The sequence below is a fragment of the Haemaphysalis longicornis genome, unplaced genomic scaffold, assembly GCF_048455015.1.
Source record: "Haemaphysalis longicornis isolate Haplotype H1 unplaced genomic scaffold, Haemaphysalis longicornis Haplotype H1 scaffold_234, whole genome shotgun sequence".
NCBI classification, from domain to species: domain Eukaryota; kingdom Metazoa; phylum Arthropoda; class Arachnida; order Ixodida; family Ixodidae; genus Haemaphysalis; species Haemaphysalis longicornis.
Genome location: NW_027526307.1, coordinates 74,169 through 94,216, shown reverse-complemented (window position 1 = coordinate 94,216; position 20,048 = coordinate 74,169). Strand labels below are relative to the sequence as shown.

Here is a 20,048-nt window from a genome sequence, read left to right as displayed (position 1 = left end):
ACAGGCACATTTTGCGCGATTATGTGTGTGCCGAAACGCTCAAACTACAGGGTTTTAACGCTTAGAAGCACTGGGCTATGACGCGGGCCGTAGAGAATGCCGAAGACATTCCACCGGAAATTAGGTCGAAGCTACAAATTGCTCTCCTGCCAAGAAATATGACCCCGCAGCACCATGAAGGCAGAAGAACAGCCAGGGCACAAACCCTTGAACTTCCCACTGCGCCACAAAGCCGACACAGATTGAAAGGCTACGAACGCGCCTTATATCCTTGACTCATTCAAACTACGTCAAGAAGCTGCTGATACAACGCATTCACTACCACCAACTCCCCAAACACTAAACGTTAAAGCAATACACCCACCCCCTATGCGACGCATTTTCTCGAGTCCCCCTCGCGGAGAGATGCTTTAAATTTTTTTTTACAATAACAGGAAACGCGTAACAGCCCTTGTTACACACATTTCTTAGGGCAGTAATCGGAAAAACTGAAAGTGCGCGCAATACTGATAAACATTTTCTCATAAGTTCATGAAAAAATTGTGAGTTTTTAAGGAACAGTTTCGCGCGGAAAGAAGACTATCTTGCAGTTGCCACGCGTAGCCACCGGGAAAAGCCTGCGCTACAATCTGTTTCGATCACTTGGTCCAGAATAATTGAGTTAGAAGGAAAGCAAGGTACACAATTTGACATTATTCTTATTTGCCTGACAAAGATTTGGCAATTCTGCTTTTGTTTCAGCATTTGGATTTCCGTAATTAGTTATCCAAGCGCCATGCTTTCAAATTTCAATAGTTCGATTGCGACACTGCCTAATATGTTGCGGTAAGGGACGAAGTGATGTATTTTTATTACGTTATGTGTCAGGAAGAGCTTGGTGGGAGTGTAGGCACAAGAGTTGTTAGATGTATTTCTTAAGTGTCTTGCTTTGCAGGGCATGAATCACATGTACATTTAGGCTATGGGATTCCGTCTCATAGGGTAGCAACAGTTAATATGCGAGTAAAATAACACGTTATATCAAATGATTTTCACTCCTGTGGGCAGCATGGTTTCGAAAATTAAGGTTAATCAAAATATTCTCCATTATTTTGACTTAATATTGTTGATTCGTGTTGTCAAATAGCGTAGACGTAAGTAAAGGACGATTTATTGCAAATCTCGTATAGACAGATCCGCATTAAACATGGAGATGCTCGTTTGCACAGCCCTACTAACGTGAGGCCGAACGTTCGGAACCCCATACAACCCACGGCCTTCGCATCTGCTTCGTCACCGTGCCGTTGCTGATTACAGAGGCCGGTTGCATAAAGCGCGCGAGACACGTGGACGCCTGGTTCATGCGATTCGCATGCCACTGATAGTTACAATGGTCGCCACTACCAGTCATAGGCGTGAATGTGAGACACATTACCTAAAGTGCGCGTGCGATGCGTCGTCGGCGTTGTCCTGCCCACTGTTTCCGTTCTATGGTGGCCTCCCTGTCTAGGCGCGTTCCGGCCGATTGAGAGATGTGCAAGAGAAATCCGAGAAAGAAAATAAAACATTTAACAACTTGATGTGAAAATGAACAGTGCTATTCCGTTATACATTGCATTTTTATATGATCAGTAGAGCGGTGTGGGAACATATTTTAGCAACCATCATTCCGCTCGTCCATGCTGTAGGTACCGCTGGAAACATTTGTCTACGAGGCGGAGAGCGAACAGGTCGGCGGCGGCCATGGGGGAGCACAACACAAAATGCCTGCGATTGCCACTGGCTCCTCCGTGGGGCTTTGAAAGAAACTTTCTCAGCTATAACACCTACGGGCTCTCATTGGCTGTGACGGCACCACGATCGCAACGATGGCACGACTGCATCTGTATTTCCAGTCGCGCGTCGTGAGCCTCTCTGACCAGCGAACGGCGCCAAAACCAGTCCTAACAATCACTCGTAACGATCAGACGCATGCGAATCACATGCACCAATCGTCCATGTGTCTCGCGCTTAAACCTTTTAAAAATTGTCTTGCCGCTGCACCCGCCCTCTGACTGAACCCCTGACTTGGCTAATAAAGCAACATCTGTGGTTTTGGAAGCTTCAAAATGACATTTTTATTCGTTGACATCTTGAATGTCCTACTTAAAAGTGACTGTGCTCTTTAAATGAATTCGTAAAGACGCGGTACCTTTTGTCAACATTTATTGTCCAATGGCCGCGGTACTACTATAAAAATAGGAATCAATTACAAGTCATGGTGTTTGTGTTAATGAATAAAGGTTCAATGTGGCTGGATTTCTGCCAGTGTACGAGAAAGTAGCATTTCATCGCTTATATTTTATCGCTGGCTAATAAGGGTAAAGTTAGCAGGAATATGTGTTGCCACCTACACGCACCTGCAGGCTATTCTGGGCACCGGCGTTCGCAACCAGAACGACAACCTGTGGAGCAGACTGAGTCCCGATAACACCGTGCCGTCTCCCTTCCGCAGCCTTGCGGCGTGCCGACTCGCCAGGACGGCTCACGAGTGGCTTCAGATATACTCCAAGAGCAGCAGCGGCACGTGAGTCGAAAACTCACGTTTTTTTTAACGATGATGCTCAGTTATAAGAGAAATCAACAAGAAGATAATGTCGCCGACCAGAGTTTCTCAGTCCTTGTGGATACTACGGCAGTGACTCTCTACTACCCACACCTGAGTTCGGAACCCAATCATACGCTGTGGCTCAAACTCTCCCCACGGAGCTACAGCTGAGAACGGAATACCGGCTATGGTGTCCTCGGTACGGTACACTCAAAACCATAAAATGCTTTGCGGACACTTCTTCAAAAGCATCCTGCATTGCACAACGGCTGTAAATCGGCAAAAACAAATCTCGACGAAGACGCACTGGCTTCGCTTGCGGGTCCCGGGAATTGTGAGTCGTGTTGGCCCGTGGTTTAACCTATAGTGGTTGGGTCTTTGAATTTAAAAAAGTTGGCGAGTAGACACGAGAACCTACTGATAGAAAATAACCTTCCGGTAACCCCTGCGACGTTGACGTGGGGGGATCCAATACAAACTGCCCTTGGTGTACTGATGTAGAAAACCGTGCTAGTAGGTAAAGGTTCATCTTCACAGCACAAGAATAGACGGTACAAAGGAAAAAGGAAGACAAAAAACGCGCTGAATTCAACTAAACTTTTATTCAAGGAACACAAACATATAACAATAGTGCTCGAAAAAATTTAATGATACAAAAAATAACGAGTCAAACCTGATAAAAGCATTTCCGCATGCGCGCGGTATCGTTATCGCGTTATCGCTCCTTCTTTGTCCCTTCTCGACGCCGAAGTTGCGTATCTAGAGGAGTGTGGTATGAGAGACCATGTGCCAGAGCATGGTCTTTTGTCGGGCTTGATTTGTTATTTTTTGTATCTATATTAACATGAAAGTGTTTTATTCTCGGATACACGAAGATTTCGCTGACGTCATATCCGGCACGGAAATGACGCCAGTACAACGAAGCAAGTGGCGTGCAAAGGGTGCACTCCTACATAAACGGTCTTCTTGCGGGGAAGACACCTCTAGCTGTAACGAATATATTATACATTATAATATTGTTCATTTTCGTGTTTTATATTTTAAGGCAAAAGTGGTTTGTACCGCGATACCCCTAATATTTCACTAACGTCATGTCCGTCACGGAAAAGACGCCAGAAACCTTTGCCGAAGCGATCCGACAGCACGACGTGGCTCGCCAAGCACACCCACAAGACAGCCACCGACCAACAAATCATGCTCAGCTGCAGATTTCGCACATTTTTTTTTTCGCTGGACTCTGTTTTTCAGTACAGAAAGCACGGCAGAGCAGTTGGACAGTGTTTTAACGGCTGCCAAGCACCCGCAGCAACTGGGGACACTGCGGCTCTCGACTGCGAGCGATGCACCTCCACGCCTCCACCACCCAACTATACACACACACCGATATCGACCAGATCTAGGGAAATCCCCGAGGTGGAGAAAGTTTCTGCGAAGGAAAGTTTGAAATTCACCTGAATGCAGGAGTACTGCTACAAAGTAAAGCTATTCAGCTTTCTCAGAAACTGCGCAGTTGAAGAAAAATCGAATCCTGACCAGGGCGAATTTTTCTTCAACTGCCAATATTCTGAGAAACATGTATAGCTTTCCTTTGTAGCTGTACGGCTGCATTTAGGTGGATCTCAAACTTTCCTTTGCGCGCGCACACACACACACACTGCTGGGACTGGGCCACCTCATCTCAGTCACCACAGTTGCAATGTTGTAAGGCTCAGTCCGCTATCCACACGGCGCAGACCAGAGCGACGAAGTTGCCGAGCCGACGGTGATTTCAAGCTGCATATATATACAATATATACAAAGGCAGCAAAAGCGTTACGTGGCTCGCACAAAGGCGATGGCACTTCTCAACTCAGTCCCTCTGATAATATGCCGCCGTATTACCCCTGCTTCCGGGCTGGTTTTATACCACCGGGGTTCCGTTGAAACCGCGAGCAGTTCGAATCCCTGCAATCAGGACTATCACTGGCCGCAGTTTGCATCCGGCTAATGAAGTCAAAGCGGTTGCGGTTGCGTCAGCCGAGCTGCCCGGACACGGAAAGGCAAGGCGACGCAGCGGCGCCGTCCCCAGGCGGCACTCGCTGCGTGTCCGCCACGGCCCGCTGGTCCCAGGCATGATTCAACCCAACCGTCGCGGAGAGGAAAGGAGACCAGGCTCGGCGGCACTATTTAAACCCAAGTTGGGGCACGTGTGCGGTGGGCCGTTTTACCCAGGCGCGAATCGGCCCCGCCGTCGGCGCGCAGCCAGACGCAGGGAATTTGTGCCGGGTGCTGTGGCACAGCAACACACTCACCCACACTAAAATGAGTGGTTGAAGTGAGACACGTGTTGGTTTTGCCCGGGCTTCTAATGGAAATGCATGTATGTATTTATTTATTGATTTATTTATTTATTTGTATTCAGTTAATTTGTTTTTTTTTTATTTAAAACACACTGCAAGCCCGTTGAAGGGCCCAAGCAGGAGGGGCTTCACCTAAGCTAACCTAACCTAACCTAACCTAACCGGCGGCAGAGCGCCCTCTGCTGCTGCAGGGCTCGGGGCGCAGCGGAATGACTCAACTTCGGTGGCTGAAAACGGCTCTCCGAGTTGAGGCTTGGCCCGGAGAAACGAAACCTGCAGCAGAGATCTCCTCTTCCCCTTCTCTGAGACTCAACGAGCGCCACTACCCAAGGCCCCTCACGAACTCGGAAATAGCATCGTGTATGGCTGTACTATGTTCGTTCCGTGTGCAGAGAAGCACTGCCACAGCGGCGCAGGCGTTACGGCTGTTGTATATAAAATCCGCCCTCTCGCGTCGGATTGTTCGCATTCGTTTTGCAGCAGCGAATCCACGCCGTCACTCTGCCCGAATCCTACGTCTGTAACCTCTGTAACCTCCTCTGTAACCTCTCCCGTAAGGGTATTGTTTCTGTAATGCGTCGGCTCTTCTTTCGCCATGCAGTAAACATCTTAGGTTGCCTTCGGCGTCTTGTCTTCTTCAACAGGCAGCAACCTTTGCTGGCCGCAGTTTATCCCGATACTAGACCACGGATGACGGAGGCGGCGTAGCCCGGTTTGGGAACACCTTTGCGAATGTAACAGAACGTGCAGTGACACACTAATAAAATGCTGTTAGTGCTGGGCTATATTACATCATTCCTCCCGATAACAAGTGAATGTAGCACGAAATTTCATCTTTCTTCAATTTTTCTCGGTTAAAAAATTGGCTCCAACCCACGCTGTGAAGGTGGTTGGAAAGAAACGCTGTATACCACACCCACAACAATTGTCAATGCGACGTCATTGAATTCACACACGTGATTCTACGAAGAACGAAACCATCGATCCCGGCAGCCGTTACCTGGGATTCCAGGTGGCGGTGTCTCGAACGAAGCAGCGTCCGCAACCGCCTGGCTAGTGCGGTGGACGCCGCCGCTCTAGCCCGGCAGTGCGTAAGCAGCAAGAAATCGCAGGGGAGCGTCATTCAAAGGGTGAGGAGTAGGGCGGCACGCGTGGCGACTGCGACATCTCTCTCATTGACTTTTCCTCACTCTTGTTTCATTTGTCGCCTCCAAAAAGCGCCTTCCCCCCCTCCAGCCGCTGAATCAAAACCAGCGTCTGTCTCCCCGTCTCCATGTGTGGGCGTAGTTTAGTCGCTAAGACGACGGTCTCTCTGTCCGCTTCTCTTCGGGCCCAGGTTCGATTACAGGCGGTGGCAGTAGATTTTTTAGCAGAGTTGGGAGTTTCTTGTGGCGCGCGCAACGACGAAACCGTTGCTGGTGAGGTAGAAAGCTTTCCTTTAAAATTGGCGCGGCGTGCAATAGTGCTGCAATGCTGGAGAAACAGCAGAGCTGGGGGTCGCCAAGCTTCTCCCCACACCGACAGCGGATTCGAGGAGAGAGGGATCAAGCGGATCCTAGCAGTGCAAAGCCATTTTGGACGCCACTCTAAAGCAAAGATCATTAAAGCATGTCTAGTGTTTTGTCCAGTAGGAAACGTCGTAATCCCTTTCGGCGTCGTCTTACGACCGCACAGCCGCGTAGGGCAAATCCTCTTGTAGCGCGTCCTCGCCACAGTAGACCTTCACTTCCTCATCAGCTGGTCCGGTGGCCGTCTCGATGTGTGGATTATGAAGTTTGTGCTTGACAAATTTCTCCTCATCGAGTCGGCACGGCGGGGCCGTCATGCGGCGGTCGCTACACGAGGACGACGACGACAGCTTCTCATGTGGCGTAAGTCCACGCTCAAGCCTGGATGAAGACGGGCGGTCACCGCGAGGCAAGCGCTTACGCGAGCTCGGGGTATTATGTCTCCGTCGGGTGGGTTCGTGTAGGGTTAAACAGCTCTGCTGTTAAAAACTTCTTCCGCTGCTGGTATGGAGCTGAGTTATTAAAATCTAGCAGTTTCGATTTGAACAAAGTTGTATTTCCTCTTCATGACCCCCTTAAAGGGGCCTTGCAGTACTTACCATTGAATACTCGGAATGTATTTTAGGGTAAAGTTTATTATCCCAGAAATCTCCTTCCGGAGTTATGATGAAAACCCGTTCACTATCACAGAAACGGCGCGCAATAAGAAATGGCGCATAAATGTTCCCTCTCAACTCAACCGCAAACAACGCGACGAAAGGCTGCGCTCTCTCCCGGAGAGGGGGGTAACTCGCGGCGTTCTCTTTGGCAACCTTCCATATATCACAGGCCTGGGAGTTTTATCCTTTTCTCCGCAACGTGGAGAGTCTATTTCTGGTCTGGGGTCACACAAAACAGGCATGGCTACCTGCTGGCAAGCGCACACTCAGGCTATTAGGGCGTTTTCCAAGCAATATGTGTTTGTTTTTGACTGGTCTCTTTACAAGTGGAGTATTCAGTTCGTCACTCAAACTCAGTGCGCACTCAAAACGTAAAAAAAAGCCAAAACGTTGCGGGCAGGCTTAGCCATAGAAGAGGTTGGCGCACAGCGCCGCCGATGGTGGATCGTCGCAGAAAATGCGAGAAATAAGCCGCGAATACCACCAGCGACAGCAACTAAGACAGCCATGGCCTCAATGACGTCGTTTAGGCCATGCCCGGAAAGCGTAATGAGGAACTTTAAAGGAGCGCGGCTGGTTTTTGCGCGTATTTCACGGCGATTTGCGCGCTCACCGCTTAACGTGCACGTGTAATATTAGGCTCAGGTGTTCCTGGCAGTGTAATCTAATCGTCGCGCAGGTTTGCTTCCACTTCTCAAAGAGTGTTGCACGGTCCCTTTAATACGTCGAACCGCTTAGGCAAAGTATGCCCTACCATATGACAGTGGCAGCTTCCACACGATTCCTTCAATGTAGCCCGTTGGAGGTCTACACAGTACAAAGCTGCAGTAGTTCGCTTTCTTACAATGTGGCCACTTGTACACTTTATCAGAAAGGACGTCCAAAGCCGAGATCGGAACTTGCTAGAGGAAGCTTTCTATGACTCTGATGAGCGCAGTCAAATGGTGCGCATGACTTGTCGAAATAAACGCTGTAATGAAGCATCGCCTGTGTTCCTATAGGTCTCTGTCTTGTACAAGATTTAATGCACCATATGTTGCAGTCAAGGAGGCCGCGACGCGTTAAGGTGATGCAGCAGGCTACAACTGCAGTGGACAACTTGTGTGTAAACCATCGCACGGATGTCAGCAAAATGGGAAGTTGATGTCTCAACTGTGTCAATGAGTTCGTAATATCGAATTATCAGCGAAAATATTCTCTACACAGACGCATGTCTGTAAAGCGGAGGCCACGTTTTTGTGTACCTTGGGCATGCAGTAACTCCGTATATTAAAAGTGAACCACCCGAAAAGCCTCTCAACAAAAGCCTGCTCTTTACTTCGTAGTACTCAGCGTACAGTTCAGTCGTGGGCTTCCAACGAGCATAAATGCCAGCACGCTGTAACCGGGAGGTTCAGCATTGTCACATGGGGCTGCTGGAGCCGTTTCCAGCGGCTGCTGCGCTGCTGTGCACCGGATGGTCGCCTGGCGCTATGTCACCCGCAGTGGTTTCAGCGGCCACACCTCGCCATAGCGTCGTTTTCGGGCCGAGATTGCGCTGGGCATTTTCGCCTTCTCCTTCGATGTCGTGATCTGTAAGAGAGTAAGCAAGCATGAGCTGGATGAAAAAAGGAAGGGGAGATGCTGCCGGCAGCCGGAACATTATCTGTTAGGGATGCCAGGGGATGCTTTGCCGGTACTGTCTCCTGATTGATTGTACAGGCCGACTTCATTGGGACTGGTACTTTTGCCTGTGAGGATAGCACAGTCGCTCGTAATCCCGCCTGTTTCGGTTTTCCTATTTTATTTCTAATAACACCTTCTCTGGGACTGTGCCGCATTGTCATTGAAACACCGTAGGCGTCCACCTCCCCGTGCCACGTCCTTTCAAGCATGGATAATGCCTTCTAGTGAAGTGAAGTGAAGTGCACATTACCAACCCTGTGGGCCCACCGATATGGTAAAAAATGACCTAAATCAAGTAGTTCATGTGCGGGGTCGGCACGCGTAATTATTGAACCCCATCCCGTTCGTCCCCTTGTCCTCACGAGGCGTTTGACCTCTTCCTCTAAATAAATTCATTCATCCATCCTCTCTGGTCTTTGTGCTTTTCTTCGTCATATTCATGGTGTTTTTTATTCAGAAACTCGGCACTAGGTAATAGGGATTCACTCTATTCTGTGGCGGTGGTACGTCTCTATTGTTCATTCGAGACCTGCATTTATGGATTTGGTTGGGTTCCGTTGTGTTGGGTTAAACTAGGTTAGGTTAGCTTTGGTTAGGCTAGCTGTTGGCCTGAAATGGACACGAATAATGCATGCACAAAACTCAATGCAGCAGCCGGGGAGGTAATGTAACACCGACTGCCGGTAGAAAAAAAGTGTCGGTAGGATGGTAACATGGCCGCGACCAGCAGATGCTGGCGCCATGGCGGCAACATTTATTGCAGCCTACTTTTTCGGCTGCCGGATCAGTAGAAAATTCCTTTGAGAAATCAACGAAGGTCTTTAAATATATGCTTTCCCATTCTTATCTGCAGTTCCCTGTATGAAACTCAATGCAACTGTATGAAAACACCTACCCCCGTTTTACCGGAACTGTGGTTTTGCCGCTTTCAGTGCGATTTTCAGTGTTTGCTTGTATTTATGCAACGATTGCACTAAGCTAATCTAGAGATAGTTTCATTCGATATTGTCTCTGCCGTGGAATACATGCAAGAACGTGCCTTTAAAGGCTGACACGTCTTTCCGCCATTTCGTTGCTTTCGAGCAGCACTTTATTTTATTAATAATGTTTTTTTATTGTTAGGTCCATTGATCGCTCTCAAGCACACTTGTTCATATATTTTATATTACAAAGATATCCGCTATAGTCGTAGCCCCAACCCAGTGCCCAAATTAGAGGTGTATCGGTGTATTTATGTTGGTATTGCAAATATATCCCTTGCGAGACTGTTAACCATCACGAGATCCGGAGTCCTGCCTCCACCAGTGTATAGTCACCTGGTCTAGTCACGTGGTTTGCATGCATGGTGTAGTCATGTGGTCTGCACGTGGTCTGCACGCGATTCCTACCCTGACCATAGGGTCGCCTTATCTGCATCTGGGAGAAATATCCTGCGAAGGATTTTGAAACGATTAGTGCTGTATGAATGGCACCTGGCAAGGGGGGAGCTGAAAATGATGCCCAGACAAAGGTAGTAAGACCACGAGCTCTTACTGTGTCCTGCAGCCACTTCACCGCCACCCCGTGCGGCCCAAAGCAAATACTGCGCGACCAAAGTTAGCCTTTCAGCAGAACACGTTATTCAAAGGGCGCTATTGTGCGCTACATCTGAAACCATAAATTTCGCTCTTCAGCATCAGAAACGTGTAGAAATGGCAAAATCAGTAAAACCAAATCAGTGAAACAACATCAGTTGGTGGATAGCAGGTCACAAGAACAAGAGGGAAACCAGCCATCTCTGGAAGCACAGCTCTGACACAGGCGTTGGCCAGCGACAGCACCATTATTAAGATTTCAATGGAAAAAAACGGTCGCCATCCCACCCTGCGAAAGTAGGTGTCCATCAAAACTGTTGTAAATCACAACAAATGGTAATAGAGGAGGGTACGAAATGTTTCTCGTCGTATCGGCGGACGTTTCGCTTGGGCTCGTCTAGGGGCACTAGATTAGGTTACAGAGTATCTGCACTCTTTCTCCTATTGTTCCCTGCCATATGTTTACACTGCGAGGATCCATGTGTGGCGCCTTTTTGTTGTTTATGCGTTTCGGTCGGTGACCTCTGGTAGGCTTAGCTTGTCGTCCCTGCTCGGCAGCTCCACGTGACTGACGTCGTTCAGAGTGCGATTCAAAGATAACGCATGTAACAGCAATTTGGCAGCAGAAGCGTGTCCAAGGATGCTATGTTGGTGCACCTTGGATAGTATTGTTAACAAACGAACGGTCGGATTCAACCGTGAGGCAGTAGATGCGGCAAACTCGCGGCACTTGTTAGCGACCCGCCGCGTGGTTCAGTGGCTAAGGCGTTGCGCTGCTGAGCACGAGGTCGCGGGTTCGATTCCCTGCCGCACTGGCCGCTTTTCAGACCCATGTGTACGAGATTGCGGCGCACGTTAAAGATCCCCACATGGTCGAAACTAATCCGGAGCCCTCTACTAGGGCGCGCCTCATCGTCTGCGTTGTGTGGGCGCGTTAAACCCTACAATCAATCAATCAGCACTTAGTAACGACAAAATGGCCGCCGTTGCTGACTTACGTGCTCTCAGTAATGGCGGTACTCTAGTACCTTATCTACCGTCACTACCTGCCTAGCATAACGCATGCGCTCTGCTTCTTGGGCAAGCACTTCTATTTTAGTAACACTAGTCCTGCCTAGGCTTCAAACATTATTCTGGATACAATCTTTGGCTCAAACATATGGTGCGGGGCCCCATTGTTACAGGCACGTTATCATTCTTAATGTGGATTGGGTGCTCGTTTTTTGGTTTCCTGGAACGAATTCTAAGCTCTGTGCTGTTGCCTGATTAAGCTGACGCATGCGCTCGGTGTCGCAGACGTTGGCGCTTTATTTTTTCTGGCCACGAAGATTGTTTTTGCCCACGGCGATGAGGCTGTTGGAAGTAGAGGGGTACAGCTCTGCTCTAAAAAAAGAAGGTGTCTTTAGCAAATAAAAATAATAACAATATTAGGCATGGAAACCTATGAGCAATAAACACGTGACATGCTGAGGTGGGAAGAACGGGAGAGAGATGAAAACGAAGCAACCTGCAGTAGTGTGACTAAACTTGTTTCCGACTTTTTTCTCGTTTGTTATAAGCAAGGCAATGATAACAGTGGGACAAGGCTTGGTACGTTTACTTGAAAGAAACTAAACAAGGCCCATCAAAATTTGCAACTGGAAAGACCGCGCAAAACATTTTCAATAAAACGAAGTTCGATAAAAAGGAATTTTTAAAACTGCTTAGATAAAAAAGGGCTTCGATGAAACAAGGTTCGCTTAACGGTCTCGACCCCCGTCTCTCCAAGGGAAGGCAGAAGAGCCTTGAGCCTGCAAGCACTGGGATGGATGTCCCAATCAGTGACCTGTCCCTCCCCTGCAAATGTCCTTACAATACCCCAATAGAATCTCAGTTACGAACCCCAACGAAGCTGTAATATCCCGTTTACCCGACCTGGCCGATTCTCTCATCGTCCTTGGAGAAGTAGCTAGTTCTAGTGCAGTACACCAACAATGTAGCAGAGGAGACTAGCATTCAGTGGGGACGTGCTGTAGTTGAGTAATAGGAAAGGCTGCTGGTTCGAAATAAACGTTTTCCCTCTCTCTCCTCACCAGTCTCGCTGTCGAAGTTCGCTGCGACAGAAGAATCTTGGGCATTCGGGGCTACCACGGGGTGTTTCCATGGGAGGTAGATTTCGGGCGGTAATCGGGGCAATGTTGGCAGAGCCGTCGAAGACTCGGTAGTAGTGAGCGGAGGAGGACTTGGAGACTCGATGCCATCGTTCACCTGGGGATTTGGGGCAGTGGTATGATGGGCTGAAATAAGGAGAAAGGCGATTATATAAAGACCCTGTAGAAGAGTACGAGGAATTTAAAGAAAGGCGGAGTCTATACTCCCGAGCAAGAATGCCAAAGGAAGTTCCCGCTGTACCTTATTACCAAAGCCAAATGTTACTCCGTGCGGTGAAAGTAGTGTGTTACTGGGAATATTTTGAACATGGCACGAGATGCGTCCGTAATTTTTCGGGCTTAATCTGGTTATAAACGACTTCAGCGACGAGCAATACACTACGTGATAAAAGGCAGGTGATGGCACGCATTCATAGCAATCTTTCAAAACGCGCACGCCCGTTGACATCTGGGTCCATCCGTGAGCCGGAATAATACCGAACATGAGCTATCGCCGTTCTTGAGTGTTTTCCGAATGTAGAGTGCCGCCAGACGGTACTATAAGCACTCCACCAGGGCAACGTCCATCAGAGTTTTTTTTAATGCCGCCTTTGCACTACTTCGCTCTCTGTACCCCAACGTAACGTAACTTCATATGTCGTAGCAAGCTACGTGAAGGGGCTCGGCTCGACTAAGGTCCGCTTTAACTAGAGAGTTCTATCATAGCGGCTAGCGTCTACTAACGCTACGGCAGAGGTTGGGGGGCCCGACTGGGCAGGTGCACATTCGTTCCACAGGGACGGCCGCCCGCCTCGCGGAGCCCGCGCATACGTTCGGGTAAGAGACGACCTCCTTGCCATTCCCGCGCGCGCATGTGCAGTCGTCTGTCGGTAACCTGCCGCTGTAGCGTTAGCGGACGCTAGCCGCGATGCTAATACTCTCAATCAATTGTTATGAGCAGCTTTTAGTGCTTCGTCAAGGCACTGTGAACGTGTGATACATGTTTTGGGCACTTCGGTTAAGTTCTGCGTGTGGCGTTGAAGCCAGCTCCCTCCGCGCATGGAACAAGCTCCGTTAAGTGGGGGCGTGGCTGCCGCCCGGGACCTTGTTGCCGATGGTTCACGTTTGCAGCAGCTTCACCATTGGGAACAAACTGGTTCTAGCCGTGGCAGCATCGAGCCTGTCTCAGGAATGGGCGGGCGCCTGTTGAACCCCTGTTTTCCCCTTTCTCTGGCACAGCGTACACCGCTTCTATCGCGGGACCCGTGAAGGGTGTTTTGTGTGTATGTTGCCTCGTGCTGTGCGCAACACGCGAATCGCCTGCAGACCATTGCGGCGTTTGGTCCCGTACGCGCTTTCAAGAAGCGCCCAGCAGTGCGCCTCGTGCTCCTATTGAGAGCGTTTCTCCTTGCCATGTTATAACCAGGCCGGCGTCTAGCTTCGTGTATAATCGCTGTACCCAAGATATTTTTTGCTCTCGGCTATGCGTCGTTCCGAACACAGGCAACTTTCGAGCAAGCAGCTCGTCTAACACGCTACCACTGCATGACAGGTTGGTCAAGTGACCACTTGTATTCTCGGTTATGCATTCTAACCTAATACAACCTAACTAACAGAAAGCAATAAAAACAAGAGCCACAAACCAACTAAGACGCGGAAATTATAAAAATAAAAATGAAAGACTCAGATTTGTATCACCGGCTTTCGTGAGGAAGATAAGACAGTAACTCTAGGCCAAGGCGTTGTGCAAATGAGACAAGCGTGAGGATTCAATCTCACCCGTGGTGACTGCCTTTATGATGGAGGCAAAAAGCAAAAACTCCCATTGGTTCGAGACTTCGGGGCATGTCAAAGCTTCCCAGCTGGTCAAAATTGATCGGGGGCCATTCACTACGGTGCATCAAGGTCCAGGTGCAGCATTGGTGCGTTAAACTCCATAGTCATCCGCCTCTGCGCCACAACGACTGGCGCTGTTTGCCGGGACAGCCCAGTGATGTTCAGTACGGGGAAGTCTCCCTTTTTCGGAGTCTTTTCGGCTGTAATTTTGCCCCCCCCCTTAAAAAAGGGAATGCTTAATAGATGCAAGCAATTTTAGGAGTCCTGGAGTAAAAAAAATATTGTCAGTAACCTGAATTCGTATCATTTATAAATTTGTTTTTCTTTAGAGAAGTTTCCTTAACAATTCGTCGGGTTTATGTTCAAATATCCGTAGTCGTGTTCCCTCAAGCCACGACCATCGGAGACCGCTTCTAATACAGTTCATTAAACAGGAGTGAGCATAGAGGGAAGAACACTCCATGAGGAAGAGATATTAACTCATTGAGCAACCGCGGCTCAAGGGCTGAAGCCTGTTCGCGTGTACTCCTGCGCACCTTAAAAATCCGGTGCGCCTTAGACAACAAGAGATAGCGCGAGAGTAGCAGCGCTGAGCTACAATTCCTCGATTACCCAACCATGTCGTGTTATTTTTTCTTACAGGCAGTTTTTACATCCTTAGCACGTAAAGGACGCATGCTATTTGGTAAAAACCCTGGAATGCCTAGTCAAAGGCTGGTGAGCGGCAGATGTAGTGGAATTATTTCACACTCAAGCTCTCATTCTTTGAGTTGCGTGTGTGTCCAGAAGGCTAGGTTAAGTACACATAGGTGTCGCTAGCTTGCACCGAACCCCGAACAGATATCCAGGTTAAGCTCTGTCGGCTAGAGAAAGAGAAATTAGGGAATTTTGCATGAATTCTTGGGAAACCTGAGGGGAGAACTTGAGGCAATTTCTGAACTAAGAAATGGGAGAGAGCGAGAGAAAAAAACGCTTTTATTGAGCTTTTGTAGTTCAGAGGGCGGTTGTGGCCGCCGGCTTGTGCCGGGCCGCGACATCGGCAGCTCTGGTGACCAAGGATGTTTGTACCTCTAGGTCTGAGCTCCCTAGCGCCACCTCCGACTGCTCATCACAGGAAATTAGGGGAAACGGATCTTTCGGGCACCCGCCGAAGATGTGGAGAAGGGTGGCGAGAGCGCCACATGCAAGGCATTCTGGGGAAGGGTACAATGATGGGTGGATTCGGCGAAGTATAGCGGGATTAGGGATCGTGTTCGTCCGAAGGAGACGCCATTTGTGTTCTTCCGAATTACTAAGGTTGGCGTGAGCTGGGCGCTACCTACGGCGGCCGAGGCGGTAATGAGCAGTTATTTCTTTATACGTAAGGACTCTATCTCTGGCGGATCTGGCTCCGTGATAGGGTTCAAGGCTTGCCCCGGCTCGGATTGTTAGCCCTCGAGCCGTATTGTTGAAAGGCTCATTACCCGGGAGGCCAGCGTGCGCCGAAGTCTAGACAATCTGGACCGGGGAGTCGGGTGGGTGGCGTCAGAGAATTTTGGAGTTCTGTGGCGAAACATGGCCGTTGGCAAAATTTTGAATGGCCGTTTTGGAATCGGAAATTATTATCGCAGGGGTCGGCCTTTGGGAGAGGGCTAAAGCTATTGCCGCCTCTTCTGCCGTGGCGGGATGAGAAGTATTCAAGGTTAGGGAGTAGAGAAGGTGATTACAAGGTCGTTAATAACTGCAATGGCGAATGCGGCGCGGTTCCTGTATTCTGCAGCAACCACAAAGACCACGTCGGCTCGAGCGGGGAGTTGTTTTTCCAGAGCACGTGCTCTCTGTTCCCTGCGGCTCGAGTGGTACATGGGATGCATGTTGCGGGGTAGTGGTTTAATGATAAGCTTTGCATGGGTTTCAGAAGGAAGGGGAATTTTAGACTCAGGGCAGTCAGTATGACCTACACCTAGCAGCTTGAGAATATGGGTTACAGTGGGAGTTTTAGACAAACGGACGACCAGATTTAAAAGTTGGGCTTCGCTGAGCTCCGCTGCAGTATTGTGCACACCAAGGCCTCCGAATCTGGTAGTGGGCGTGTTAAGGGGGAGCTGGAGGGCAGATTTGTATGCCATTCGGATTATCCGATTACCCTTATCTAGTTCAGTGGCAGTCGGGTTCAGGTACTGCAGGGAGTACGTGATCCTGCTGATAAGAAAAGCTTGTATCAGACGGATCCTCTCCTCTTCCTTGAGACCCCAGCAGCGGTTCAAGATTCGTCTCATGAGTCCTATAGTTTGAATAACACGTTCTAATTTTCTGAGGAATTGTGTATTAGACCGATTATTTTGGATAAGCATCCCCAAGATTTTCAGGGTAGAGACCTCTGGAATGGGCTTGTTTTCTATATGAATGCAAATGTCGGGTGCTACCTTTGATCTCCTCTGTGGCGGTAGCAGAAGAAGTTCCGACTTACTAGGGCAGCAAGTGAGTCCCGCGTTGGCGGCTTCGTTTAACATTATCTGAACGCCCTCCTGTAGGGTCTCCTCTATATATTTTTCGTTCAGCAGGGAACATCGGTGTGCCACCCCAGTGTTTAAAAAATTTCCAGTGGCTTAGCTCCGCTATGGAGAATATACGTAGCGTAAGCGCCGCTTCAGCAGTCCAATACAACCCATTCGAATTCAGTTAAGTCCAGCCCAATAGTGTCCAGCTCAGTCACTCCTCCTCGCGCATGCGCAGAACGGCTCTCCAGGAGCCACGCCAAACGGCTATCAAGCAGCTCTAGCACAGCTTTAGACTTGGCTGCTTAGCAACGGACGCGCACAGCTGGGCACGCGCCGGCGCCAGTGAGTTTGCCGCGGCTACCACATCACTCCTCCGGAATGCACAGACCAGCGAATGTGCACACGCAATTTTCTACACAACCGTACTCCAATTGAATTGGATTGGAAATCCAATCCAACACAATGCAGTTTAATCTAATCCAATCCAGTCCGATGCTCGTCGCGCTTGCATAGAACCACCCTTCAGGGTCCACACAAAACGGCTCAACCTGGCTTAGTGTGCAAAGTCGGCGAATGTATTATTCGAGAATTCAAATTGAGTAAAAAAAGACGTCTGCGCTGGGACATTGTCCATTGCGAAACGTGACGACTTGCGTGTGGTCCCTGCCCACACGCGCATTTTTAAAATCGAATTATACGTTGGGTTTCGGCATTTGCCATATTCGCACACTTCGCCACTTCAGCTGGTCATTCTGGGGTGATGTGGTGAAGACGACGTAAGAGGGCTTACTTCTTAGAGTGAACACACTGAGCTGAAGACAGGGGAGGACTCGAGGAATTTCGCTCACCGCTCGATATCGTGGCTGCCTCGGTTGGGATGCTAACAGGGCCAGTCGGGTCCTCGCTGGCTGTCCCGTTGTTGTCCGCATCGTCACTTACTCCGCTCAGCAGGAGGGCGGCCACCACTCCCAACGCGAACACGGCTAGGAAAACGAAGGCCACTCCGATGACTACGGTCGCATTACTGTGTCCTACATCGGCTGGCTTGCCCTGGAACGCGCTGGGGTAGGCGGTTAACGGCTGGAGCAGGTTGGCGGGCGGAGCTTCGATGACGACGTAACCTTGCGCAGCCGTAGCCTCAATCGCTTCTGGGGGTTGCGGCACAGCCGTTGGTTCCATTGCTGTTAGTGGTTGTGGAAGTAGTGGCCCACAAAAATGCCGCATACCCATTTGGAGGGATTGCCCAAGAAAAATTTATGTTTATTAAATACGATTAAGTGAGACGAAATACGAAAGCAGAAGAAAAGATAGAGTCAGTAGGTTCGGGAGAGACAGAGAGGAGAAATAGGGATGAGAAAACTGAATAGCAGTCTACCTGATCAGAATAGTTCTATCGCAGTAGATGAGCCGCCTCGGAAACGAATGAGTGAACGGCGCGACACACATCCCAATGCAGTATCTCAGCTTCTTTGTACCCCCAAAAGACAAAAGCACCGGGAGACTCAATGGCAGTCCTGCGCCTCGGCGTTGACAGAATTCTTCGAATATTCTTGTTGTTGCTCCTCGCTTCACGGCGCATACCCGTGTGAGAGATTGGGAGAGAGCCATAGCAGAGCAAACCATGGAGGAAGAGCAATGAGGGGGCTCTCTGCGCCCTCTATTTGCGGTGCCAGAAAGCAACCACCCTGCCGGGCCCGGGTTTGGCTAAATTTTAAAATTCCTCCAGCACCCCCTCTCGTGGGAGCAGACAATTCGAGTCTGGAGAACCGTATCTTTTGTGCCGTTTTTCGGCTCTTCCACTCAGTTACTGAGCCAAAGAGCTGAAGATCCGGGTCAAATAAGCCGGCTCTTTTGGGCGAATTTCGCGCAATATAATATCGTCGTGAGAAAGCAACTACCATGCCGGGAAATTTTCCAAATTCCTCCAGCACCTCCTGTCGTGTGACCAAACAGTCCGAGTCAGGAGAGCTGGGGCCCTATTTTCGACTGCACAAATTCCCGGAAAATCTGGAAATTTTCTGAAAGTCTTTTCTGATTGGCTTTAATTTTGGTCACGTGCTTCAGGTTGGCAAAGCGGTTGCGAGGGCTGTCGTCATTTTGACGTTTCATGACGTGTACTGTCAACAGTTCTAGAGTTTGTCTTATTTCTTCCAACGTTAAGGGCACAATTCTTGGCCGGCAATAAAAAAGTAGACTAACTACACCGGACATGACAACGTAAGCCTTTCTTTGCTATTCAACAACAATATTGCTTGCAATACACGTCCTCTCTGTGATTGGCTGAGAAGGTGTGACGTAATTAAACAATCAGAGGGACCGACACGTCACGCTTTGGCAACTTCAGCCTGCGTAATAGTGATGTAATGTTACGTAACAGCTTGAAAACGGCGGCTGCTTTTGCCGCGAAATAGGGCACAAAAATTCCCCCACCTTTGGCGCCGCGAAATGTCCGCGAATTCGCAGCAGGCAGAGTTTCGCATGCACGCGGTTTGAAACATGTTTTCGACCGAAACAAATTATAGCATCAACTGTTTCCAAGTCAGCGATCACAGAACATACAAATAACGGGCAGTATCTTGCTTTTATGTTTGGCAAAGAACTAAAAATTATTTGTTTGGCGTAACCGCAACATAAGAGGGCAGCACAAGCCTCTCTGTGACAAAGAGAACCCAATGCATGGCATTTGTCCACACTCGTGTGAGTAAGCTGCTGGGTTACCTGATCGACCTCAAGAGAAAAATAACAAAGAAAATTCCCCGCATTTCCCCGAGGGGAAGAATGTGAAAGTGCGAATGCACGAGTTGAATTTGCGCGGTTCGGTAATGTTTGCGAAAGAGAGATCACACACACGCACACAACTACAAAGAAAGAAAGATGCATTTATTCACAGACACCTATTTGTGTTGTCGTTGTACTTGATTGCTAGAGCGGATCTCAGCTTTGAAATTTCGTGTCAGTACTCCTTTAAGCGGGTGCATTAGCCCTTCTCACGCCCGATTCCTGGCCAATCCCCCACGTGGGTATGTGCCATGTCAGCGGCCAGGCAGCGCGCGCCCATCTCCCCCGTTGCCAAGGAAGACGAGGAGATTCCTGGCCAATCCCCCACGTGGGTATGCTATGCGGACATCGCCGGTGGACGCAGGTTCAGGGTCGCTTAAGAAGTGCATTCGCACTTAAAAAGTGACTCTTTTGTTGATTACAGCACTGATTGAAGCCGAGCTTGACGAATGAATGAATCGGCGACAATCGTACGCTCCGCGGTTATCAGGCGTAGCGCTTCGCTGCTCTTATG

General features: G+C 49.2%; 1 protein-coding gene across 2 annotated transcripts in view; it reads left to right on the top strand.

The window, feature by feature from the left end:
* The window catches only part of LOC144172565 (putative phospholipase B-like 2), a 113,232-nt gene that overhangs the window by 26,074 nt on the left and 67,110 nt on the right, over positions 1-20,048 (top strand). For both annotated transcript variants that reach the window (XM_077701235.1, XM_077701234.1), the window contains exon 7: positions 2,385-2,545. In XM_077701235.1, coding sequence (XP_077557361.1) covers positions 2,385-2,545 — 161 coding nt within the window. The remainder of the gene's footprint in view (positions 1-2,384; positions 2,546-20,048) is intronic.